The following is a 26,759-nucleotide window of genomic DNA, read 5'->3' as shown; positions in this document are numbered from 1 at the left end:
GAGAGAGAGAGAGATATGAGACCAGAGCCTGAGGTCCAAGGCAAGCTGCATCAATACAAACTCCTGTCTGCGTTCAGCCAGTACTTTAGTTTTCAGAGCTGAAGCCTCAGCAGCGTACGGACGTGTGGAGTCTCTCTCACAGTCGGGAGGACTAAACTACACCGAGAGAAGCATTTCGTGCACGGAACCGACGGAACGGAACACGATGGGGATGAGCCATCTGTAACGGTCGGAGAGTAGCGTAGTAGTACAGTTACAGTAGGTGAAGGTCATCGGTTGTGTGCATGCGTGGTGGTATGACTGATATGTGGGGAAATATTGCAGCAGCAGCAGCCGCCTCTCTTCTTGCAAGGCTGTATCCGAAATAATAACAATACCCCGAAAGGCGTTCCAGTCAACGGTAACCGTCTGTCCCCGCGGTGGAGAGGTGAATGCCTGCAGTGTGTTTGCAGCTCCTGGTGCAACGGTTTGAGCAGCAGAGGAACAAGACGGGAAGGAAGGGAGAGAAAGTTGAACTGAAGCGTTGGCGCAGAGAGTAAAGCAGCAAACATGCGGCTGACCCAGACAAAGTCCTTTTCACCGAGAGCCCTGCTAATCCTTCTGTTTGCAAGCTGGTCCAATAGCAGTAAGTAAACAACCAATAGTATGCTTTGTAGTTTAGCTAGCTTGCTAATAAATAAATAAATACCCATTTTCACAGTAAATGAGTGATAATCTGAGCTATACGTTGCTCATGTCGTTAATGGTCGCCAACGGTAGATATATTTCACATTCGATTTTTTTTTGCGGAGTAAAGTTTGCGCGATTGGTTTTTCCACTCAGGTAGCCTATATTTTCCCAGAACAGGTGATCGATCTCTGATTTCTTAGATATTGCTTTGTTTTCAGTTTCATTGTCTCCGGAAGAAGCGAACCAGTTTCTGAGCAGACACAGAAGAGCTTATCAAGTTTTCGAGGAGACGAAGCAAGGCCACTTGGAGAGGGAATGTGTGGAGGAAAGGTGTAGCAAAGAGGAGGCGAGGGAGGTGTTCGAAAACGACCCTGAAACGGTGAGCATAAAGTTGGGTTGAGAAGCTTCTTGTTCAGCAAAAAATAATGCCTTTGTTTTATTGCCTTGACAAGTTGACTCTTTAATCACAAAGATAAAGGCTCGGTAGGCTGCAGGCTTATTGTTTACCGACATCATCACAATACGTCCTTATTAAGCATATTGATGGCTATAGTCTGATGATTCAGTGCACCACCAGTAACTGTCTGCTGATAGCCTGATGCTGACGAAATGAACACATTCTGTGTAATAGAGAGACCAGACTGAGTCAGTGATGGGCATCTACAGTTGAGATGATGGAACACCATTCTGACAAAAGCAAGCCATCTAATTTAGTGTTTTGATGATAACACTTTGGACTGGCACCGCTGGCTGAGCCCATCATGGCTGCAACTCTGAACATGTACAAATGCGAAATATAAAGGTGCACTCACTGCACTGCTTTGCTTACCCTCTTGCCCCAAATGTCAGAGAGGCTTTCGGCGTGCTTGTGCCATGTATTAGTTCGTGTTTCCAATAAAGAGGTGTTTTAATCCCGTTTGTAGCCGAACGCCATTTTTTTCTCCACGCTCGTTTTACTTCCTGTTATGTTGAGCGTAATAACGGTTATCGCCATATGCGCACGCGCCCCCTCACTACCGCCATCTATGGCCATTGGGAACTTCTGACAGAAATCGGCCACAAACGGGATTAAAAAACGTATTTATTGAAAACTGCGGACTAATACATTGCACAAGCACCCCGGCAGCCTCTCTAACATTTGAGGCAAGAGGGTAAGCACATTTTATATTTAGCATTTGTACATGTTCAGAGTTTCAGGGGCTCAGCGGTGTCTGTCCAACACCACAGGGGGAAGTGGACTTAGACTCTCTATGTCAAAATCGATCAAATAACATTCTCCCTACAGTAAACCCAGACCATGTCAGGAAAATGCCCCCCACAACATAGCACAACAGCATTCAGGCTGTTTAGAGACTATGGTGAATGATGAGTTGATGACTCATCTGACCACATCACCTTTTTTCCAAAATGTGTCTTCTTCATAGGGTTTACTATGAAGAAGGCACACCCTACTATAAGAGATTGTGCAAATCTGAGATTGAGATAGATTAATAAAAACTTGTCTATGTTGAGGCCGGGAGGGATTGTTAATTCAATTCAATAGAATCTGACCCTCTACAATATGTAGTTGTCGACAAAGCTGCTGCCTCTGCATTGACATTCTCAGACACCCAAGGAAGTGCCATGTTGCCAATTTCGGATCCCATTTTAATTTACTGATGTATTTCCCATGGGTCGACTTGAAATACAGAAATACAGATACACTTTAGTCAGTTAATTGTACAATTGAGGTAATCGCTGTGCTCAGTATTTCATACACAGAGACACAATGTTAATTGCTTAATTGTATCATATAGTACATATCACATACAAATCTAAGATATGACTTTATTTTCAACATACATGTTGGGAGGAAACTTAAGTGTCTTATGCACACCTGATGGGCTCAGAGACGGGTGTGTAGGCAGGGCTTAAAAGTATTACAAAAATGCACAGAAAGTGCATGACGACCTGCACACTGTCTGTACTTGAACACTTTTATTTAAGCAATGTTTCGGTCAAAAACCTTCTTCAGGCATCTCAAGAAGGTCTTTGACTTGTCATGCAGACATGTCATTAAGTACTTTTTGTGCATTTTTTTAAACATACATACATAACATACACCCCTTGTGAGGTAATGGAGGATATGCGCATGCATAAAGTGAGTGTCAAATCGAGTGGAAAAGTGAGTTTAACATTGTTTTGCAATCAGATTTTCTGTGTGGATGTATATGGGCTGTCGAGGCCAGAAAGTCAGCCAGAAAGTCGTTTGTTTTGCCACTCAGTAGGCATTCCCGCATAACTTCCAGGTGTGATGATGCCACGCACATACGCTCTATTCGTTACTGTTTATGGAGGGTATATCCTGAATTCCTGTTGCCAGATAGGTTTTGCACATGTACTTTGTCTTAGGGCCGATTCATACTCCTATTTTACCGCTGTTTCGGCGCTGTAGTGCCGAAATGATTTCGGCTCGTCAGAAATTTTCAGTAGCACCGAAGAGCCGACTTTAGGACGGTACCCGCCCCCCCGAACCTCAAATGACGTCAAATTGTAGGCTCTACAGAGCCGCACCGACTTTTATTCGGCTCTAAAATAGGAGTATGAATCGGCCCTTAGTTGGTGCATTAAACACTGTAGCAACAATATAGAAGCATTTGATTTACTCAAATACAAAGATAAGCAAAAAGGTGGAGAATGTGTTTTTGTTTTTGTTGTAAGTGCTAATCTGTTACTGTGCACAAACAAACAAAGCGTTTTGTGTAACACCTGTGAGGTCATTTAGATTAGTTATTTTCAGGTCTGCCTTGTTGTGAATGAGCAGGTCAGCCTTTCTACCCATGTGAATACTTAAGCCTATCAAAGCCATTGCGTCAAACGAAGCTTCGCAAACAGGCACTATAAATATCTTAAATGTGTCAGAAGTAAACACGCTATCATGACGCGAAATGTTGGTTAAAGGATGATTAAAGTTTAATCGGGCTGGGAATGCAGACATAAGCCTCAGAAAGAGAGAGAAAGAGAGGTATGTGTGGGGTGGTGGCTGTTCTGAAACACTGCAGCACTTTTACATCTCAATTCATCATCTTGCAAAGTTGTCAAATCTAATAGGAGTCTTGCAAAGTTGCAAATCTAGGATTGAGATAAGTGAGGTTCTTGTCTATGTTGAGGGATGGATTGTTGTTATAATTCAATTGTTATCGAACAATTCCAACGGGAGCCGGTGAGCTGAGTTGAATTGAATGAGAGAGAATCTGACCCAGACTAGCCTGAGATTATGGGGGTGTGGCTCCGCTGGGCTTGGGAGGAAAAGGTGATGCGGAGTGAGACTGAGGCTTGGCTTTCTATAAGAGAGAACTGCTCTGTGTGGGTGTGTGCGTGCGGCGTGCGTGCGTGCGTGCGCGTGTGTGTGTGTGTGCGGCGTGCGTGCGTGCGCGTGTGTGTGTGTGTGCGTGATGTATGTTCATCATGGGTATGAGAATAGGACCATCATTATGATTAATAGGATTTCCCCGGTTCCTCTGGTCTCTCCACAAGTGCTATCTCATTCATTGATGCATTATTCATGCTGAACGTGCCCGTCTCTGACTCGGCACTTTCCTCTGCTGCAGGTCTTTGGCTCTGCAGAGTCAGTGGGCGGGTGAGGGGGGGCTTAGTGCTCAGTTATCGATCATCCTCCATACTAGTGATGCACCGAATATTTGGCCGCAGAAAATATTCGGCAGAAAATGGCTAAAAATGCATTTTCGGCCTATTCGGTTTCGGCCCGAATATGCAGAAAATATATCACCGAATAGTGTATGCAATTAATGCATTCAAAAGAGCTGAATAAATGTTTTATGGACCCATAATAGTGATTAATATTTAAGTTAAGTTTTGCCATAACCATTTATTTTGCCATAAATCAGGTAGCTTTAAGGTACGGCCGTGACAGCAATGGTAGGAAAAAAGATGTATAATATTAATCATATTCGGATATTCGGTATTCGGTTTTCGGCCAACTGTTTCCTATATTCGGTATTCGGTTTCGGCCAAGAATTTCCCTTTCGGTACATCCCTACTCCATACTTTATGAAGTTTCAGGTAATTTCCAGAGGGGTCAGACAGCTAGCTTATTACAGCGGGGGTTTTTATTTATTTTTAGCAACCATTGTCAACCTCGCGTGTGGGAATCAATTTACGCAACATTCCTAATATTATGTCAATTTGATAAGACGTCTATACTTGAGCTGAGCACTTCTACCTGTACTCTGTAGCTAGTGTATGTACAGTTTATACGGCCTCAACCTGCTGCAGCAGGAGGTCTCCGGAGAACACGGCCGTTCCAGAATCAATCAGCCCAGTTTATACCTGTCCTACTACTATATCCATGAGGCAGGATGGATGCCATGGCCCCATGCATGCACTATGGTGGAATGCGGAGCATTCTCAGAAAGCCTCTGGGGCAACTGTCCAACACTTACTATAGAGAGAAGCACAAGCGTCATCATGATCACTAATTGGTCCCTCCCGGACCCCACCACAATGCAGACATGCACAACCATACAGAAATGTGCACATTTTGACCAAAATGAAGACTTCACGTCTGAGACGAATGTGGTTCGAAAACTCTTTACACGCTATTCTAAATGATAGATGGCTCTGCTGACTCACTGCTTATATCTAATGTATCCTGGAAATTGGTGGGCGTTGTTACCTTGCTTTCTCTGTTCTGTAATTTAGTCTGCTTTGTGTGAGTAAAACAAAACCATAGTCTTACATTATAGCTTGTAGATTATAACAATTATAATCTTCTTATACTGGAGTTTTTTTGTCTCGTTTATTTTTTTTTAAATCTCAAAATTCTTCTCTCTGTCTTTCCGTAGGACTACTTCTATCCCAAGTATTTAGGTAAGTTCGTTCATTTCATAATTATGAGATCAATCAACCATTCAAACTTCTCTTTTCATGATGATGGAATGAGTAATTGTCTCTCTCTGTGTGTTTGTTCTCGCCCAGCCTGTGTGGAGAAGTTTGGAGATTCAGAGAAGAAGAGGCAGGACCTGGTAACGTGTGTCCACAGTGAGTTTGACATGACAACGTCCTTTAACACATGTGTGCCATGACAACGTCCTTTAACACATGTGTACCATGACAACGTCCTTTAACACGTGTGTACCATGACAACGTCCTTTAACACATGTGTACCATGACAACGTCCTTTAACACATGTGTACCATGACAACGTCCTTTAACACATGTGTGCCATGACAACGTCCTTTAACACGTGTGTGCCATGACAACGTCCTTTAACACATGTGTACCATGACAACATTCTTTAACACATGTGTACCATGACAACGTCCTTTAACACATGTGTACCATGACAACGTCCTTTAACACATGTGTGCCATGACAACGTCCTTTAACACGTGTGTGCCATGACAACGTCCTTTAACACATGTGTGCCATGACAACGTCCTTTAACACGTGTGTGCCATGACAACGTCCTTGTCACTTTGACCATGTGTACCATGAGCAGATCTGGACACCTCACTTCCTCCTCTTTCTGCTTCTCATTCCTCCTTCATAAACTTTCCTTTTTCTTTAGTCCTTCTCTCTCTTTGCCCTCCTTTCCTCATTGGGCCTGCCTCTGTAGTGTATTAATAGATGCTGAGAGTAGCATTCAGTTGTAGTGTGGGGCTGGGCTGCACGCACTGCAGTATCTCTCTCTCTGCATCACAGTCGGACTGTTGTACACTTTTACTCACACGGGAAAAGGAAACCTTTCAATATGGGGTGTGAAAGGAAAGGAAAAGAAAAGAAAAAATAGCGTGACAATGCATTCTCTGGCATCTAATCTAATCGTGACGTGACTTTGAACGAAGAGCATTGCTGCAGCACTTGGCTATACCGTGTGGCCAACCGGCATCGATGGCACGTGTACCGGTGTGAGGGAGACAGACACACCCCCTTGGTTTTTCTCGTCACGCACTCTCCCCCCTCACGCCGTGACTGCAGCAGCGTTTCTATGAGCCAGCTCACATAGAAGGTGAGCTGGCTCATGTAGAAGAGCTGACGCGAGAGGAGCTGACGCGAGAGAGCCCGGCCTGACGTGAGTGGAGCCAACAGCGTATAGTGCTGCATCAGGCTTCACCCAGCTTCACTCTGATTGGCCGAGGAACCTGTGAGCGTTGCTAGGTCTCCGATTGTCTCTTTCTCTCTCCCTCCACTCTGCAGCTCTTTCCTCTTTCCCTGTGTGTTAGTCAAGGATATATTTATATTATATATTTCCCTGTGTGTTAGTCAAGTGTATATTATATTTATATTACATCTTTCCCTGTGTGTTAGTCAAGGATATATTCATATTATTATATCTTTCCCAGTGTGTTAGTCAAGGATATATTTATATTATATCTTTCCCTGTGTGTTAGTCAAGGATATATTTATATTATATCTTTCCCTGTGTGTTAGTCAAGGATATATTTATATTATATCTTTCCCTGTGTGTTAGTCAAGTGTATATTTACACATGCCAGACAATGGCTAAATATGTACTAAATACTAAATGGGCATTATTAACTATATAATTTGCTTAATTTGCTCATTTATTGCATGAATTATTGTCCATGTTTTCCCACAACAATGCACATTTTGTACTTGCATTTACACATTGATAATAGATGGATGCAATGATGTGTCATGAATGGTAGTTACTAGATCTGTCTATAAGACTATTTAAATATATGTAGGTTCACGTTGCAGCCGAAGGTCGCATTTACTATGAAAACGTGCAAACCTCAAACCCTTAGATCTCCATATATGGATATATGTCAGAACCGGTTCTGACATTCCATAATGTTGATCCTGACCCATCCATCCTTCCTCTTGGATGTCTCTCTTTTGACTGATACCTGTATTATTGGTGCGGCCGGCGAAAACGAGTTCTCAACTGGCCCGAAAATTAAGGCCCGGCCCTCATCAAACCCTGTACACTCAAGACACGCTCCTTATATGGCCAGTACAGAATTCATTCCATGTTGACCCAACATGGAACGAGGTGGATGCGTGCAAAGGGCGAGGTCGCTTCTTGCCCTTAGGCGTCTTACTGGTACTAGCAAGTTATCAAATTAAAAAGCTAGAATATCAATATTTCATAGCTAAAGGTATACTGTATATATAATATATATGTAGAACCTTTGGTTATTGAGAAGTGAATGTCATTTTGTAAAATTGTTGACTTTATTTATAATCCCACAAGGGATAGGCCTTGAAGGACAAGGCATGAAAATAACATTTAATTAATTATAGAGTGATACTATCATACAAAATATGGAAATTATCAAGATATTACATTTGAGCCTTAGAGACAAGATACACAGTGATGTTATCATACAAAATATGGAAATGACTAAGATATTATAAATTATTTGAGCCTTAGAGACAACCATCATTGCTTCATGTCTCTCTCCTCTGCTTCCCATGTTTTCAGGCACTCTAAACCTCGGCTAGCATGCCCACACTTGTCCAGCCTTGTTGGCAGCAGCTATGTAGAGTTGCTTTGATTGATGATATCGGGGTCTGGGGACCTTCCTTGTACAGTAAAGAACTCTGCATGTGCTTACTACACAGGATGACTGGAGCGAAAGGAATGGATAAAAGTGAAAATATTATTTATATTAATTCAGAGACATTTAGGCCCCCATGTTTCCTGTGCGCAAGAGGACAGGTTTGCTGCGTCAGTCAGTCAGTCTGAAGTTAGACCATCTCTGTCTCAGAAGCTTAGCCAGCAGCATGAGGGCTATTTATAATGAGTCTCCGATGCACAGCTCATGTGATGTCCTTCCTGTATTATCTATCACCATATCACTATACTGACTCTCAATGTATGTATCCGGTATTCCTAAACTTAATTTTCAAGGAAAAATGGCATCTCTCTCACTCTTGTCTGTTCTTCTGTTTGTCTCTCTCTCTCTCTCTCTCTCTCTCTCTCTCTCTCTCTCTCTCAGATATTCCAGATCAGTGCTCTCCTTCTCCCTGTAATCCCAGAGGAACAGTGCGCTGCGAGGACAAGAAGGGTGACTTCTTTTGTCACTGTTTCACAGGCTGGATCGGCGACAGCTGTGAGAAAGGTACAGTCATCCTCTTGAAGCATACGTTTGCAAGAGAGGTAGAGTTGCCTATAATACACACAGGGGAAGATTTACTATGATTCTAATTAGATTGCAAGCTTGCAAGCATTACGGAAAGGTGAGAGAGGATACAATGGAGAACTTAAGTAGAGGTCGGTATGGAGGTGGAGATTCTGCTGTGTCACTCTGTTTCGTGACTAGCGTATCTCTCGCTTTAGTGAGTACATCCTCCGGTCATCGTGGTGACCTTGGTCCTGTCAGCCAATGCCTGACCACCTTACTGTGATTCAATCCCCTGGCCCTCTCTCTCTCACCACCACTTTCCCTCTTCTGGTTTTGATCATCATTAACATGTTTCTATTAGATTTTAGTTTTCTGATGTATTTATGGGATGTTTTGGACATTCATCCTACCTTCATCTGGCATCTGATGCCTGATGAAGGTCAGATGACTGAAACATTGTAAGTCTTGTAATGGTAAATGTTCCTAAGCACCTCCTGTCGGAGAAAATAGGTGTTCAAAACACATCTATCTAGATATATTCTGTCTGTCACTCTCCTGGGCAGAACTCTGTCTGTCTGTGACTCTCCTTGGGCATAACTCGGGCATCGTCTGACTTAAAACTAATTGACTTAAAACTTGTGGTGTGTGTGCCAGTGATGACCTGGGGTTGTGCAGTGCTAAGTTGGACAGACCAGTGCTTGTCGAGAATCGAAAAACCTTGCGCGTCTGTATCTGTCTGTCTGTGGGACTAGAGACTAGAGGACACACCGAATCACGTGCTTGTGGGGATATAGTCTAAGTCTAGAAGGGTCCACTGTATCGAAGACTGGTTTCCATACCTTGGTGAACCCTCCCATGTTATCGTGGAGGAGATATAATGGAGTCTGTGTAAAATTTTGAATTGTTTTCGTCTATCATTATTGCTACTCAAAATAGTAAGTATATTTCCTATAATTGTATTGTCTTCTATCTGACATTCCAAATCAATCTGCCAGTGCCACTGTCTTCGAATATGATCAGTGGAGGTGGTTTGCATTTACATCAAAGCGTTCATATACAAATAGATGTTTGACACAGGTTGTGTAAGAATATTTTCTATAGGAAGGATGTCAGGGGGCGGGGCTTGCATGTTCTTTGTTATCCTCAATTTTCTGTCCTCGTGCTTAGCCAATCAAATCATCACTAATGGAGTACACACGCATACACAAAGCTGAGCTTAGGAGGGGCTAGCGCCCCTCAACAATGGGCATGGGGTTCACCGAGTAGGCCTGTGCCCGTTTATAAATCATTCATTGAATGTAATATCAGATGTTATTAGTACTGTGGTAAAGAGTACTGCATTACTGGGTGGGTCATGCATTCCCAACTTGTATCATTCCCAACTTGTATCATTCCCAACTTGTGTGGTCCCGCGAGTAGGGCACTGGTTTAGTAATAAAGTCGATAACCTTTGATATCTAGTCTTCCACTAACACAGATGAGATTAGTAGAACTGTGCTGGGCGTGCTGTTATATCGGGTCAGTATGGATTATTATGTGTGGGAACTCTGGTACCAGAGTCCAGAGCGGGAAGTCACATGTTCCCTTTATGGAGGTCAAAGCCATTCGCTTTGGGGTTGCATCATCCTGGGCTATAAAAGGAATAACTTGGAAGGGTAATAAAGAGATTTAGAGAGAGATGAGAGATCAATTCGTATAAGTTGGCATAATATAAAATGTGTTGCACTCAACTCAGTCCCCCAGGGGGGGAAAAATAAATACAAGAAAGTAACACAGTCCTGTGCCATGTGCCACCATTCCACACGTTTCCACAGTGACTCATCCTGCCACCTAACCCATTCTGACCGGGGACCCATTTTGGTGTTAGCATCATGTTATGCTTTAGCTATTGAAAAATAGCAGATCTACAAGCTCATAGCGCGCCACCGAGTGGCGCGCTACGAGCTTGTAGGTCTGCTATTTTTGAAAAATCGAAGAGCGACTGACATTTTTTAAATCTGATCTCAGGTCAGAATGGGTTAATCAGACCAGTGTGTGTCCAGTGGAAACCTCGTATGAATCTGATCTCAGGTCAGAATGGGCTAACCGTGAGAGGAAATCATAACGGAGTCAGTCTGACTGGCTCGGAGACAAGGGCTCCTTTCCACTGGACAACCGCACTCTTCCTGAACACACAACTCTTACACTCAGCCGTAGCCAACGTACACTCGTACAGTATGTCAATTCAGAAATGGGGGCACTTAACCCATTCTGACCTGAGATCAGATTCATACGAGGTTTCCACTGGGGACACACACTGGTCTGATTAACCCATTCTGACCTGAGATCAGATTCTAAAAAATGTCAGTCGTTCTTCGATTTTTCAAAAAATAGCAGACCTACAAGCTCGTAGCGCGCCACTCGGTGGCGCGCTATGAGCTTGTAGATCTGCTATTTTTCAATAGCTAAAGCATAACATGATGCTAAACACCAAAACGGGTTCCCGGTCAGAATGGGTTAACACAACATGAATTCAAAGGATGTTTTGGTTGAGCTTTTCATCAAACTGCATCAAAACTGACAAGTATTTAACTCTGTAAATGTAATGAGTTCGTGTAAAGGCTTTTTAAAGGCAATGTAATGTTTTAAATGTGGTACGAATAAACCTGTTGAACTATATGGGCTGCAACCTGAGCTCGTGTTGTTTTGATTTGAACTCATGGTTACTTATGTTATATTTCAGATTACAATGAATGCAGTAAGAAGAACGGTGGATGCGACCACGACTGTAACAACACCATGGGCAGTTACCGGTGTTCCTGTCACCACGGCTACACGCTGATGGAACGGCACACATGCCAAGGTAGGCAGCAAGATGTGCTCATGAATGGCGCACATTTTGTCTAGGAGGATATACTGAACATGTCGGCTCCACCTGGAAAAAAATCACACCGTGTGAAGTGAGTGGTGCAACTCCGTGTGGGGGTTCCCGGGGGGGGGATGGGGGGGGGGGGGAAGATTTCCAGACCCACAGGAACGCACCCAGAGTGCCGGCGAGCCGCCGCGCGTCCGAAACGGTAGAGAAATTACAGAAGGGCCTCCCACACCGTCTGCGAACGCCGCGCATCAAAACAGCCACCTCCGTTATTTTCAATGAACCTATCGCACACCGGCGGCGTCCGACGCGTGCTGGCGCCTCGCCTGACACGCCGATAGAACCAGTTCTATTTTCCAGGCGTCGCCGCGCGGCAACGCGTCGGACGGAGCCGGTGTGTGTTGGGCTAGAGTTACCATATGGGGGTCCCCAGGGGTGGGGGGGCGTGGCAGTTCCAAACCCCCAGGAACGCGCCATGGGTGCCGGCCCGGTTCCAGCTAACCACACACATAAGGGAGTGGTTGCACCACTCAAAAAACAAAACACCCACCTTTGGAAAAACATGATTGCCATTTCCCTGCGGAACCATTGCCCACCACTCCTGCATGAAGTGTAAAAAGGAAAGCAAAGGTACAATGTTTACCCAGGGTAACTGGACTAAGCTCTAGAACTTGTTTACAGCCAGGCCCTGCTCATAGAACATTTCATGGTAGGGGTTCAATGGCTTGTTCAAGGGCACTTCAGCGGTGGTAATTTTAACGTGCCGGTCTGGGGATACGAACTATAGCGACCTTCCGATATCAAGACCGCTCCGCAAACCGTTCGGCCACCGCTGCCCATGTCTGGTGCAACGCACAGGTCCTGGGGCCTGGTGAGAACAGGACTCTGGTGCAACGCACAGGTCCTGGGCCTGGTGAGAGCAGGAGTGGACCTGGTGAGACGTACTAGGAGGGGCCCGGACAGGACAGGACAGAACTGGGGAGACCTGAAAATGTTGGTGTTTTGTATGTTTCAGATGTGAATGAGTGTCTGGACCCAAGGATGTGCGGCACTGCACACTGTGTGAACACAGAGGGGAGCTACGACTGCCTGTGTGAGACCGGCTTTGTCTACGATAATGAAACCAAGAGCTGTGTTGGTAAATACACACACACACACACACACACACACACACACACACACACACACACACGCACGTGTACACGCGCGCACACAGAGTTTCATAAGAGGTGACTGATGGACGGCTTTAGTCACAGCTGGGGCTGATGCAGCTGTTGTTTGGTGTCAGGAGAGGAATTCCAGAGAGACATCTGTAGACATGATCTGGAACTAGGTAACAGGTCAACCTCTAGCCCTGTCTTAATGTCCGTAAACAACTTACAGTACTTACAATATTGACACAAATACTTAGTGGTTGTATTGATATCTGTGACTAAACAACCCCAAGGATAATACTTATGTTCTTGTATGTTACATTCCTGTTGTCAGAAGATGCCAGACAGTTAAGATCAGACAAGTGAAACATAAAATGCAGTCAGTCAGTATTCACAAAAAAAAAACAGCTGACAGTGAAGATAGATTACTGTGAGTCAACTGGTAAGTACAGCAAATCCTCCTTTTTGATTTACAGACTAAACATGTGTCTCTGGTTTGAAAACATCACGATCACTATCTGCACCACAACTCCGAGCACAAACCTTCAAGTGGCTCCGACTCTCCAAACCACGCAATTATATTATATTATACGGACACAGGATGCAATCCTGGTTCTTTCATTTGACAAACAAGTTCATTCCTGTCCTTTTTCTTTCCAAGAGAAGGGAAGAGTGTTCAAAGTACCGGTAGTCACTTTCATAAGGTATGAAATGGCTCGTCAGTAACAGGGCCAACTATATACATTTCTGAGACAAATGTATCAAAAGCAATATTCTTGTATTTGATAACGTTCACATTGTGTAGCTTCCCCCGTGACATAAATAACTTGAGGGACATGAACAATGATTCATCTCTGTAGTGGAAACTAGGCTATTCATAACCTCACTCTCCCAAGAATTAACATTTATTTCAGCCAGTCTAAATCTTTGCCTTTTAAGGTTGTATGGAGAAGGGAACAAGATAGCACCCTGCTAACGTCAAACACCAGCAAAAAAGTCAAGTGCTGTGTTTGCATTCCGTGATCTGCTGCATGGTGGGAAAACGGCTGCTAATGTTCTTTTTTTGCATACTTGCGCTGCAACATGTGCTGAGATTATTATTATTTTCTTTACAGTTAATGTCTTTGGGTTGCTCCCTTGCAGAGATAATCTAATGGGTATATTCTTTCTATGTCTCTCTCTCTCTCTCTCTCTCTCTCTCTCTCTCTCTCTCTCCTCTATGACCTCTCTCTACTTCTCATACTCTCTTCCCACAACGCCCTCCCCCCCCCAACCCCCCACCCGTCAGATGTGGATGAGTGTGAGGAGGGGGTGTGTGCAGAGGAGTGCATGAACACACATGGGAGTTTCCGTTGTTTTTGCGATGGCCGCCAGGGGAGGAAGTTGAGCCAGGATCTCAGGAGCTGTAAGGTGAAATGCATTCTCTATAGGACATAATACCCCCAATCTTCTCTACTGTATATAGCTCAGATTCCTCATCCATATGAACCACTTGAGCCATATTTCTTATTATATCTTTGGCTATTCAAAAAACAGCCATGCTACGAGCTCACAACGCGTCACAAGCTTGTAGAGCTGCTATCTTCAAAAAAACGTTAGAAACACTGGAAATGTTTGAATAATTTAGATCTTTTTTTCTTAAACGCCAGGATGAAACTGGTTAACTATAAGCTTAATGTACGTAATATCATTACGTTTCAACTTTCAATGGGCATAAGGAGGAAATGTTAACCACATATCCTTTCTGTTCTGTAATGTCTCCCTCCAGCCTATAACCCCATGTATGACACAGTCGCTGAAGAAGAACCCCCGGTCTCTCTACCTGGGTCGTATGTTCAGTGCTGTGCCAGTGATACGGTTACGCTTTCGGAGGAGGGTTCAGACCGGGTAAGAACTACCGGTACTGTACTACTCACGGTCAATGCTGTTGAAGACTTTGCTTATGTTTAACATATTTTAACAAGTGCCTCTGGTCAACAAACTGAACAGTCCTTAACATATTTTAACAAGTGCCTCTGGTCCACACACTTGTCTTACAACAAACTGAACAGTCCCTTAACCCATTCTGACCTGAGATCAGATTCTAAAAATGTCTTCTACATCCTGACAGTTTTCTGAAAAAGCTATGTTTCTATGTCAGTCGTTCTTTGATTAAAAAAAAAAATAGCAGACCTACAAGCTTGTGATCTGCTATTTTTCAATAAACACCAAAAGGGGTTCCCGCCCAGAATGGGTTTCAAACATTATAATCCTAGCCTGACATGGGAAGGGAAGTGATTATATAAATGATTACGTGATTGATACCCACAATTCAAAAATACATTTTTAGAAGGAAGGAGAAAAGAATGCTTTTGCAAACATGACCCCCTTAGGTTATAAGCTAAAGATTTAAGATCAGATAAAAACATATTTGGTTACAAAAAAAAGAATCTCCTGTTTTCACTCTTTGCTATTTCTGTTTTGATCTTTCTTGCATATTAAATTCTCATCCGCTCGTATTTCCTCTGCTGTCTCTTCTCTGTCTAGGTTCTCAGCAGAGTTTGACTTCCGCACCTACGACCCAGAGGGGGTGATCTTCTTCGCGGGGGGGCACCTCAACAGCTCCTGGATCGTGCTGGCGATGCACCACGGGAAGCTGGAGCTGCAGCTGAAGTATGGGGCGGTCAGCAGGGTGACCAGTAGTGGCCCCGTTGTCAACGATGGACAGTGGAGAAAAGTGAGATTGTTTGCAATAGTTAATAAAACCAGTAAGACGCGCAAACGCGGGAAGCGAACGCAGCTTGTACATATTTGTTTTTTTTAAAGATTTGTTTTTAAGTTTTTAACTTAGCCATAACCATATAAGGAGTCCCCAAAGCAGCTATACGTCCAAATATGGAGTGTGTTGCATCAATCACAAACAAATCACTCAGCTCCATATATGGGCACAAAGGGGGGACACACGGACAGACAGACAGACATGATCTGCTAGGTCTCATAGTAAGTGCTCACCGCGTTCGCAACTAATCGATTTAATTCAATTATAAAAAGAGAATCATTGATTTGTGGGGGAAATATCATTCGTATCATTCAATAGTAAAATAATAAATTGCTGATCTACAAGCTTATAAACGTGATCTGTTGTCAGCTTGTATCAGCTCATTTTTGCCATTGTTTGCTATTTTTGTACGACACTATACGTTTTTTTATAATAAAAAAAAAAGTAATCGATGGAATAATCACTAAGAAGATAATTGGTATAATTGCAGCACTAGTTGCGAAGCAGTGAGCACTTACTATGAGACCTAGCAGATCATGTCTGTCTGTGTGTCTGTCTGTCTGTCTGTCTGTGTGTGTGTCTGTCCCGCTTTTGTGCCCATATATGGAGCTGAGTGATTACGTCACCATAACTCAGCCATAACCATATAAGGAGTCCCCAAAGCAGCTATACGTCCAAAACCCAAATATGTACGAGCTGCGTTCGCTTCCCGCGTTTGCGCGTCTTACTGGTTTATACCACCAAGAGTACCGCATGCGCATATTTTGTTGCTGGGCTTCAGGCATCACTATTCTGCTATAAGTACTGTTACTGTATTTGCTAAATATGGAACAATAGTCCCATAAATAGCACTGTATTTACAAAAGACTTAGTGCTCCATTGTCGTCACCGCTAAACCCCTTATCGCTAAACTTCTTTGCCTTTTGTTTTACTATTTTGAAAAACATTTTTGAATAGTTCAACTAGCCAATCTACATTGAGAGCTTGTAGACTGGCCAAGGCAAAGAAGTTTAGGGATAAGGGGTTTAGCGGTGACCAAGATGGAGCCCTTAATCTTCACAACACAGTAGAACCTGATTGAAAAATGTATTTTTTTGATTTCTCCCCAGATCTCCGTGGGGGAGCAGGGCCGGAGCTTAGTGATTAAGATCGACAGGGAGGCTGATATTCTGATTTGATTTCTCCCCAGATCTCCGTGGAGGAGCAGGGCCGGAGCTTAGTGATTAAGATCGACAGGGAGGCTGTGATGAAGATCGCAGTGAACGGAGATCTGTTCACGCTGAAGAAAGGAATCCATGAGCTCAACCTGACGGTGGGAGGAGTTCCCTTCAAGGAGGACGGCCTCGTCAATCAGGTTGGTGTCTTTTTTTACCGATCATTGCTTCGTTCTGTTGAACGAACGCCCGTATGTTTGCTTATGTGTTCCTGAGTGTTTAACCCATTCTGGTGTTTTAAAGCATTGTGTTATACTTTAGCTATTGAAAACTAGACTAGCTGATAAGAAGAAGAAAAAAAGGTTTTATTTTTTTTCCTTTTCCCCCCCGATTTTGTAGGCCTCAAGATCAGGTAGATTATAGTTATAGATAGTCGCCAATGTACACAGTTTCTGAATGATTTTTGAGTTTTTTTACATAATAGGTAGTTAAACAACTAGTCAACTAGTCGAATAGTATACTAGGCAACTAGTGAAAATGGCTAGAAGTGAATGCCCTATTGTGTGGTGCAGGTGAACCCGCGTCTGGACGGCTGTATGAGAGACTGGCGCTGGCTGACCGGCGAAGACACCTCCATCCAGGAGACCATCAGCTACAACGACAACATGCAGTGTTACAGCACCGAGGACCCTGGAGCCTACTATCCTGGCACAGGCTTCGCACTCTTCAACATCACTTACGGTGGGTGGGTGGGTGACGGTGTGTGTGTGTGTGTGTGTGTGTGTGTGTATGTGACTGCGTGTGTATGTGTGTGTGTGTGTGTGTGACTGCGTGTGTGTGTGTGTGTGTGTGTGTGACTGCGTGTGTGTGTGTGTGTGTGTGTGTGTGTGTGTGTGTGTGTGTATGTGACTGCGTGTGTATGTGTGTGTGGAGGTAGTAATAATTTAGGGGTATTGCATAACAGTATGCTCCCACGGGGTCGCATACAGTAGCTCAATGTTTTATTTGTTTGGATGATTGCAAGTTGCCTGCCGTTAAAATTTGAAGTACATGACACCCCCCCCTTATGTCCTTCTCCCTCTCCCCTCCCGTCTCAGAGTCCCAGAACCTGAGTGTCCAGCTCACCCTGCGGCCGACCTCTGCCATCGGAGTCCTCTTTGCCCTCGTCCACCAGGACACGGTCCCCTTCTCCATCTCTCTGGCCGACTACCATCCTGGTGTTGACGAGTGGAGAGACGTGAGTACAGTTATTGTTATGAGTGTCTGGATTGGTGCAAGCATAGACCCCCCCCCCCCCCCCAGCTAACCCATTCTGACCTGAGATCAGATTCTAAAAATGTCTTCTACATCCCGACAGTTTTCTGAAAAAGCTATGTTTCTATGTCAGTCAGTCGTTCTTCGATTTTTCAAAAATAGCAGACCTACAATTGTAGATCTGCTGTTTTTCAATAGCTAAAGCAAAACATAATGCTAACACCAAAAGGGCCCCCCCCCCCCCCCCAAAATGGGCTAATCAAACCCTGGGTGCATGCATGCATGCATGAACGGTACAATGAGTTGATCAATGCCTGAATGTAAGTACTGTGCTCACCAGTAGACTTATTGATGTTTGTTTGTTTGTTTGTCTGAACTTTGATCGCTGTGTTTTCCAGTTTGTTCTGGTGTCGGTGGGCGATGTCATCGTTGCCAGCGCTCCGGCCCTGCTGTGTGACGGAGAGAGCCATGAGATCCAGGTCACGGTCACAGCCAACCAGACACTGTTGTTTGTGGACGGCCAGTTGGGACGCAGCGAAGACAACCAGGAACCCGTGGACCTCCAGCTGCCATCCAGCACCTTTATAGGAGGGCTCCCAGGTGACCACAGATATTCATTATATTAAATATAGGAGGGCTCCCAGGTGACCACAGATATTAATTATATTAAATATAGGAGGGCTCCCAGGTGACCACAGATATTAATTATATTAAATATAGGAGGGCTCCCAGGTGACCACAGATATTAATTATAGGAGGGCTCCCGGGTGACCACAGATATTAATTATTAATTATAGGAGGCCTCCCAGGTGACCACAGATATTAATTGACCTGATGTATACATTTCTGTTCACAGTATACATTGTTGTTTAACTATTGCCCTATAATTTTTGGGGTCCTTGACATTATATAATATTGAGCACCACTGATATAGAAACATAAGATTTTGGTGTTAGCATCATGTCATGCTTTAGCTATTGAAAAATAGCAGATCTACAAGCTCATAGCGCGCCACCGAGTGGCGCGCTACGAGCTTGTAGGTCTGCTATTTTTGAAAAATCTAAGAACGACTGACATAGAAACATAGCTTTTTCAGAAAACTGTCAGGATGTAGAAGACATTTTTAGAATCTGATCTCAGGTCAACCGAGGGTACCCAGCTAAATGATTCATAGTTACAGTAGGAAACAAGTGGACCCTTGAGAGGTTTGGGGGTAATCTGTGGTAATGCGTACTGATGTACCTGACCCGTGTTGAGAGGTTTGGGGTAACCTGTGGTAATGCGTACTGATGTACCTGACCCGTGTTGAGAGGTTTGGGGTAATCTGTGGTAATGCGTACTGATGTACCTGACCCGTGTTGAGAGGTTTGGGGTAATCTGTGGTAATGCGTACTGACGTACTGATGTACCTGCCCCGTGTTGTGCTCCGTTCCCCTCAGATGTTCCCCTGGTTTCCACCGTGGTGTCGGCGTCCTACAGCGGCTGCATGCAGGTCAGTGTGAGTGGACAGCCCGTGGACCTGGACCGGGCCGCGCACAAACACAACGACATCCGCTCACACTCCTGCCCTCTGTTGGACTCTCGCCAGCACTGAGCCCTGTCTGTCCGTCAGCCTGACCAACATGGATGCATAAACAGTTCCTTGAGGCAATGTAGACTTTGGAAAATTATTGCACAAATAAACGAGGCTGGAGGGGAAATATGGTGAGTACTAGATTAGAAACGGAAAAACAACAACAAAACCAGGCCCAGACTTGTCCTGGTTCCAGTTGCACCGCTGTGATGCTGTGACTACAGCGCCACCTAGTGGTATTTGTGGGGGATTTTTTCCACAGATGAGTATGGTGACCCAGCAGCCCAACGTTTCCTCCACCTTGTGAGAATAAATGCTGCGCAACGTTGTGACGCAACATTGCCTCAAAAACTGTCCGTGTATACAGTCTCATATAGCCTTTTTAAGCCCACACAGTTCCACAGGGCCTTTCTTCAGGTCAACGTCAAATAGTCAGCCTGATAAGACTGGCGTCCTCCTGTGCACAATTTGCAGATCTGGTTGAATATTTGCAGGCGATAACGTAGTAGTTGCCAGCCCTCGTCTGGCAGGTAGAGCTGATGCCATATTGCTTTGCGTCCAGTCAGTCCACTTAAAGGGGCCGCGTTCACCGAGCTCCGACAAGAAGTGACAACCTCGAATCAATTATTGTCGAACCACAATCGTTAAGGTCTGTGGTCACCTTAAGACAACATGGGACCAGATCTATAGTCCAAGCTCAGCTCTCTCTCTCTCTGCACAGAGAATATTTATGAATATGTATCTAGATCTCCACTAGTGTTTAGAGCATAATGACTTAATGGTGCCTAATTTATACTTCAGCATACTCATGCGACAAAGTATGAATTAGTAGACTTTAGGAGGTTGACAAGACCAAAGGTCTTTACACACGAATAAACAAATAAGGGTATTTTTGCATCAGAACTATTCTTTTAGTTGAGACCTCAGTCATACAGGTTGATGCCTTTTATATGTGGATGTACACAAAAGTAAAAAAAAAAATATATATATATAGGCTTTTGGTGTGTAGAGACCTTTGGACCAACCGTGTCAGTATTTGGCACAACGCAGCGTTCTGTAGGAAACCTTGCACATTGTTGCAGATAGAAATGGACCGTGACGTGAAGCCATGTTCCTGTTTTCTGTCTCTTGGCCGTTACACTCCAAGTCTATCTGCAACCTTAAAAATGAACCACGTGCCTACTATAAGAACAACTAACACACCCTAGCCATAGCTCCTTCTATCCCGGCCGGGGGTGTGTTCAAAGTGTTCTGTGAAGCTGCAGATGGTCGATGTAAAACCTACGAAACCCAGAGCTGCTGCTAATCGTTCATGCTATGACTTACAGTCATTGTAGTTCTACACGATTACGTCTCTATCCGAGCATCCTGTAGCGCAGCACCTTTTTGAACAGGGTCCACTTAGCCACACCCCGTCCACACAATGCCCGTTGAACCAATACAATTATCCAATCTCACTCAATAACCAACCACACTCACAGGCCCCTCCTCTCCCTCTGAAACAGTGAAAATGCCAGTACCAAGAACACGTATAAAAGCAGTCAGAGGTTGAAACTCAAGCACAGGGTGGGGTCACGCTCCCTCCAGCGCAGAGGGAGGTGGGCCACTCTCCCTAGGAAGCACTGCACCGTCCGCACCACGCAAGCTACTGAGAGTAAAAAGTGTGCGCTGTAATATAACTGAATATGTAAATAATGTGACTGTACAATGCTTTTTAGAGGACAGAATGCAAAACCGTACCTTTTCACTCGTGAAGGTAACCAAACCTACACAACCATTTCCGGGGGCTGGTTTCCAAACAACACATAACCAACAGGGCAGAGAGGGAAGTCTTCATAGAAGAGCCTTCTCGTTATTTATCCTGGAAGTCTTTACCACAGTTCCTCACACCTTCTTCTCCTCCTCCTGCCTCATAAAAATGATGCTTCTTCAGGGAAAGACCCTGAGCAAACCTTGAGCCGCTCCTTGGAAGGCGCTCGGAAAAGGTTTGCGCGTTTTTCCAGGGATCGCAGAAATCCGTTTGAGATGTCTTAGATTAGTTTCCATAAGGTGCTGAGGAACTCTGACCCCGCGGAGTTAAAAACAGAGAATGTCTGCAGGAGCGGTATGATTATGATTGAGAATGCAAAAAGGGCTCCAGTCCAGTGTTGTTTCTGTTCTTTGTCTTCCTTGTTTTCATCATTAGTGCTCTGATGAACGAATGCCCGAATGTAGAGCTTGACATGGTAATGTTATTATTTTTTTTTATCATATGTTGTTGTATATTGTTTTTTTTATTTTTCACTTTTAACTGCCAGTATGTCTACTATTGCTGAGAGAAGTCTGCCTTTTTTTATTTTTAACTTCCCTCACAAATCCTATTTGAACACAAAAATAAATGCGGTTGTATGAAGAAAATTATATGGAGTAAAAGCTGTATTTTAAAAACAATGACCTGGTTTTGAAGTTTTTTTTCTTTTTTTTTTAAGCTGCATGATGATGACTCACCATGTTGGTATTCCTTGAAAGCTTTCTTCTGCTAATCCAGCCCCACGCCGTACAGTGTGTTGCTATGAGGCTGGCTGTGCAGATACAAGCACAGCCAGCCTAATGCCTTACAGCAGGGATACTCAACCTCAGGCCCGCGGGACCATTATGACTGGCCCACCAATGAAAATCTAAAAAAAAAAGAAGAAAAAAAAATCTGGAAAATGAAATAAAAATAAATAAATCTGAATGAAGTTATCTTTAATCTTTAATTACATTATTATAAGTAATACTATTAGAGTTGTACTATTACTCGAACGAAAATAAAAGCTTGGGGGGGGGGGGGGGGAGATGCAATGCAAATGAAAGACATATACTGTGTATCCCTATTCCCTGACATAATTTTATAGCTAAACGGACAGAATTCTATTTTATTTGAATGATGAAACCCAGCTGCCATTAATAGTTGGAAATGGAAATGGAAATTGCGGAAATGGTGGAAATGGAAATTGCGGAAATGCGGAAATGGAAATTGCGGAAATGGTAATTGCGGAAATTGCGGAAATGGAAATTGAGGAAATTGCGGAAATGGAAATTGTGGAAATGGTAATTGCGGAAATTGCTCTTCACTTATAGCTATCTATTTTCAGGTAGATTGTTTTATTTTACTCAGTCAGCCATATCACTACTCATTTTTTTTCATGAAAAAGGTCATAGCTGGGTAATCTATTTTCAGGCAAATTGTGTTTATTGTATTTTATTTTACTCAGCCATAACAATTTATTTTCTGTTAACCAACTTGCTGGCTGGCAGGCAGACAGCTACTCATAGACAGGCAGACAGACAGCTACTCATGGAGAATTGGACAGGCAGGCAGTCAGACAGCTACTCATAGACAGGCAGACAGACAGCTACTCATGGAGAATTGGACAGGCAGGCAGACAGCTACTCATGGACAATTGGACAGGCAGGAAGGCAGACAGCTACTCATAGACAGACAGACAGCTACTCATGGACAATTGGACAGGCAGGAAGGCAGACAGACAGCTACTCATAGACAGACAGACATCCCTGCCTTACAGCAGGGGTGGGAAAACGGCGGCCCGGGGGCCACATACGGCCCCCACCTTCACTTAATGCGACCCGCATGTTAATATCAGAATAGTTCCAAACCATGACTAGTATTAAATGACTAGTAGGCCTACTTGATGACTAGTATTAAAATGTTATTGTCTTTTTGTGTAATGTAGTTATGCTAACAGTTCATAAAGTTAACATAACTATAACTAAATGCATTTTAAATCCAATAAAAAAAGGTTACTTTTCAGGATTCCAATTCAAAAATAGCAAAACTGTATTCGGGTTTTCAATTCAAATATAGCAAAAAATATCTGATCTACAAGCTCAAGACGCGTTTTGAGCTTGTAGATCGGCTATTTTTGCTACGACAGTAATATGCACTGTGGCCCCTCTGGCGTGAGTGTGGAAATACAGCCTCCTTTGGTTGCTTTCAGCAGCACAGTGCTGCAAACAGAACCGTCTCATGTTGCTTCACGGCACAGATTATAAATGATAGTATTAGGTTTGTTGTGTGGAAAGCTGTCATTAAGGCAATCCATTTTAGACTTGCATCAACAACTATACAGGCACTTAACCACTTGTACTTTGTAGTTTGTCATAACAAATAATAACCTAATCTAGAAGCTCAATGTGACGTGTTGTGAGCTTGTTGATTAGCTATTTCACTTAAGAAAAATCACACTTGTGTGAAGTGAGGGGCAACCTCACTCATTTCCGGAAGCCAGATGTGAAGAAAGCCCTTTTTTAATTGTTCATATACGTTAGTTGCTACACAGACAACACATGAGAAGGATAATAATCAAACAGATCATTACAGAATCAGCTCTATAGAGAGGGTATGCGCGTGACATCATCGTACCTGGAAGTTATGCGGGAACGCCCACTGAGTGTCAAAAAAAAACCTACTTTCTGGCCTTGACAGCCCATTCATCCATTCATCGTCTGATTGCATTATTAAACTATGTTCAACTCACCAACACTGCAGCTGAACGAAAAGCTTGAATTATCCTCCATCTGCAAAGTTTTTGTTTCATGAAAATCCACCATAGAAACGTTATGAGCTACTTTCTGTCAAGAAATGCCCTGCATTTAAGTGTCAGGGCTGTATTTTGCGTGTCTTAAGTACCAGGTCTTATTACCTAACTTGAGTTCAATGCCATTTGGCTATTCTGAGTGGCCAAAGAGCATTGATCACGCCTCCAGGTCTTTAGTTTACTCAAGTTAGGTAATAAGAGCTGGTACTTAAGACACGCAAAATACAGCCCTCAGAGTTTGGAAGTGCTTGTTTTCGATAACAACATTTCGCTGCCTCCTGCATTATGTGACATTTAGAAACATTCCATGCTGCTCAATGTTTTGCCACTCAGTCTAGATGAGGGGGGCGTGTCCTGATGGTAAAATCATGCATGTGCATACTCTCTACTCTAGGCTACACTCAAATATATGTAATATACAGTACGTGTGAAAGCCAGTTTGTGGCCCGACTCCAGAATAAGTCTACATATTCGATTATAATGTATATAAGAACACTAAACATCTATAAGTTAGTGTTGATTTCCCTTCAGACAAAAAAAAAAACCCAAAGCATTACATCAGTATAGTGTTGAAGATGACCTATTTTCTACCGCTTGGTTCCCAATGGGAACCGGTTCAGTTCTTTTCCACCGCTTGGTTCCCAATGGGAACCGGTTCAGTTCTTTTCCACCGCTTGGTTCCCAATGGGAACCAGTTCAGTTCTTTTCCACCGCTTGGTTCCCAATGGGAACCAGTTCTGTTATTTTCCACCGCTTGGTTCCCAGTGGGAACCGGTTCAGTTCTTTTCCACCGCTTGGTTCCCAATGGGAACCGGTTCAGTTCTTTTCTACCGCTTGGTTCCCAATGGGAACCGGTTCAGTTCTTTTCCACCGCTTGGTTCCCAGTGTAAACCGGTTCAGTTCTTTTCCACCGCTTGGTTCCCAATGGGAACCGGTTCAGTTCTTTTCCACCGCTTGGTTCCCAGTGGGAACGGGTTCAGTTATTTTACCACCGCTTGGTTCCTAGTGGGAACCGGTTCAGTTCTTTTCCACCGCTTGGTTCCCAGTGGGAACCGGTTCAGTTATTTTACCACCGCTTGGTTCCTAGTGGGAACCGGTTCAGTTCTTTTCCACCGCTTGGTTCCCAGTGGAAACCGGTTCAGTTCTTTTCCACCGCTTGGTTCCCAATGGGAACCGGTTCAGTTCTTTTCCACCGCTTGGTTCCCAGTGGGAACCGGTTCAGTTCTTTTCCACCGCTTGGTTCCCAGTGGGAAACGGTTCAGTTCTTTTCCACCGCTTGGTTCCCAATGGGAACCGGTTCAGTTCTTTTCCACCGCTTGGTTCCCAGTGGGAACCGGTTCAGTTCTTTTCCACCGCTTGGTTCCCAATGGGAACCGGTTCAGTTCTTTTCCACCGCTTGGTTCCCAATGGGAACCGCCGCCGGTTCAGTTCTTTTCCACCGCTTGGTTCCCAGTGGGAACCGGTTCAGTTCTTTTCCACCGCTTGGTTCCCAATGGGAACCGGTTCAGTTCTTTTCCACCGCTTGGTTCCCAGTGGAAACCGGTTCAGTTCTTTTCCACCGCTTGGTTCCCAGTGGAAACCGGTTCAGTTCTTTTCCACCGCTTGGTTCCCAATGGGAACCGCCGCCGGTTCAGTTATTTTCCACCGCTTGGTTCCCAGTGGGAACCGGTTCAGTTCTTTTCCACCACTTGGTTCCCAATGGGAACCGGTTCAGTTCTTTTCCACCGCTTGGTTCCCAATGGGAACCGGTTCAGTTCTTTTCCACCGCTTGGTTCCCAGTGGGAACCGGTTCAGTTCTTTTCCACCACTTGGTTCCCAATGGGAACCGGTTCAGTTCTTTTCCACCGCTTGGTTCCCAATGGGAACCGGTTCAGTTCTTTTCCACCGCTTGGTTCCCAATGGGAACCGCCGCCGGTTCAGTTCTTTTCCACCGCTTGGTTCCCAGTGGGAACCGGTTCAGTTCTTTTCCACCGCTTGGTTCCCAATGGGAACCGGTTCAGTTCTTTTCCACCGCTTGGTTCCCAATGGGAACCGGTTCAGTTCTTTTCCACCGCTTGGTTCCCAATGGGAACCGGTTCAGTTCTTTTCCACCGCTTGGTTCCCAATGGGAACCGGTTCAGGTATTTTTGGTTCTTATAGTCCATGAGCCAGAGCTCCAAAATTGTAACGTTAATTATGAATTGAGTGGGAAAAACTATACCTATATTAAATTGTTTATAGGATCACTATAATTAAATTAATATATGATAAACCTTCCACACTATATTTTCCTATATAATGCCTCATTTGCATATTTAAATTTGTAATAGAATAAATCGTTGTCTTCGTGTAGTAATCAACTGGGGAAGTTTCATGGTGATAACAATATAATATAGCTATAGTTTTGCTACACTCAATTCATGATTAACATTCCAATGTTGGAGCTCTGGCTCATGGACTAAGAACCAAAAAGAACTGAACCGGTTCCCACTGGGAACCAAGCGGTGGAAAAGAACTGAACCGGTTCCCACTGGGAACCAAGCGGTGGAAAAGAACTGAACCGGTTCCCATTGTGAACCAACCGGTGGTAAAGGGGTCTATGCTAGCTAGTCTACCGGGCTGTCTGTCTATGAAGTGTCTTGTGCTACATTCTCATTCAGCGCAGGCACACCTTCTCGCACGGCCGCGGAC

The 26,759-nt window shown here is 44.0% G+C and overlaps 1 protein-coding gene across 1 annotated transcript; it reads left to right on the top strand.

Moving 5' to 3' along the window:
* gas6 (growth arrest-specific 6) lies at positions 1-21,939 on the top strand. Its single transcript, XM_080777755.1, has 15 exons — positions 1-625; positions 888-1,048; positions 5,514-5,538; positions 5,647-5,709; positions 8,637-8,759; positions 11,485-11,604; positions 12,632-12,754; positions 14,059-14,180; positions 14,539-14,657; positions 15,297-15,486; positions 16,718-16,882; positions 17,255-17,423; positions 17,780-17,919; positions 18,335-18,536; positions 19,376-21,939. Exons 1-15 carry the CDS (start codon positions 550-552, stop codon positions 19,528-19,530), a joined length of 1,953 nt encoding a protein of 650 aa, XP_080633881.1. The 5' UTR covers positions 1-549; the 3' UTR covers positions 19,531-21,939.
* The last annotated feature ends 4,820 nt before the right edge of the window (positions 21,940-26,759 follow it).

The sequence above is a fragment of the Protomyctophum bolini genome (genome assembly GCF_963924005.1).
Source record: "Protomyctophum bolini genome assembly, chromosome: 1".
Lineage (NCBI taxonomy): Eukaryota > Metazoa > Chordata > Actinopteri > Myctophiformes > Myctophidae > Protomyctophum > Protomyctophum bolini.
The sequence above is the reverse complement of the archived record's forward strand: the minus strand, read 5'-3'. Positions and strand labels throughout refer to the sequence as shown.

Excerpts from the sequence above, each read along its gene's own strand:
- gas6 (XM_080777755.1), top strand. The coding sequence starts at position 550 with ATGCGGCTGACCCAGACAAAGTCCTTTTCACCGAGAGCCCTGCTAATC. Across the intron at positions 16,883-17,254 it reads AGGACGGCCTCGTCAATCAG|GTGAACCCGCGTCTGGACGG; the intron begins GTTGGTGTCTTT and ends TGTGTGGTGCAG. Across the intron at positions 17,920-18,334 it reads GTGTTGACGAGTGGAGAGAC|TTTGTTCTGGTGTCGGTGGG; the intron begins GTGAGTACAGTT and ends TGTGTTTTCCAG.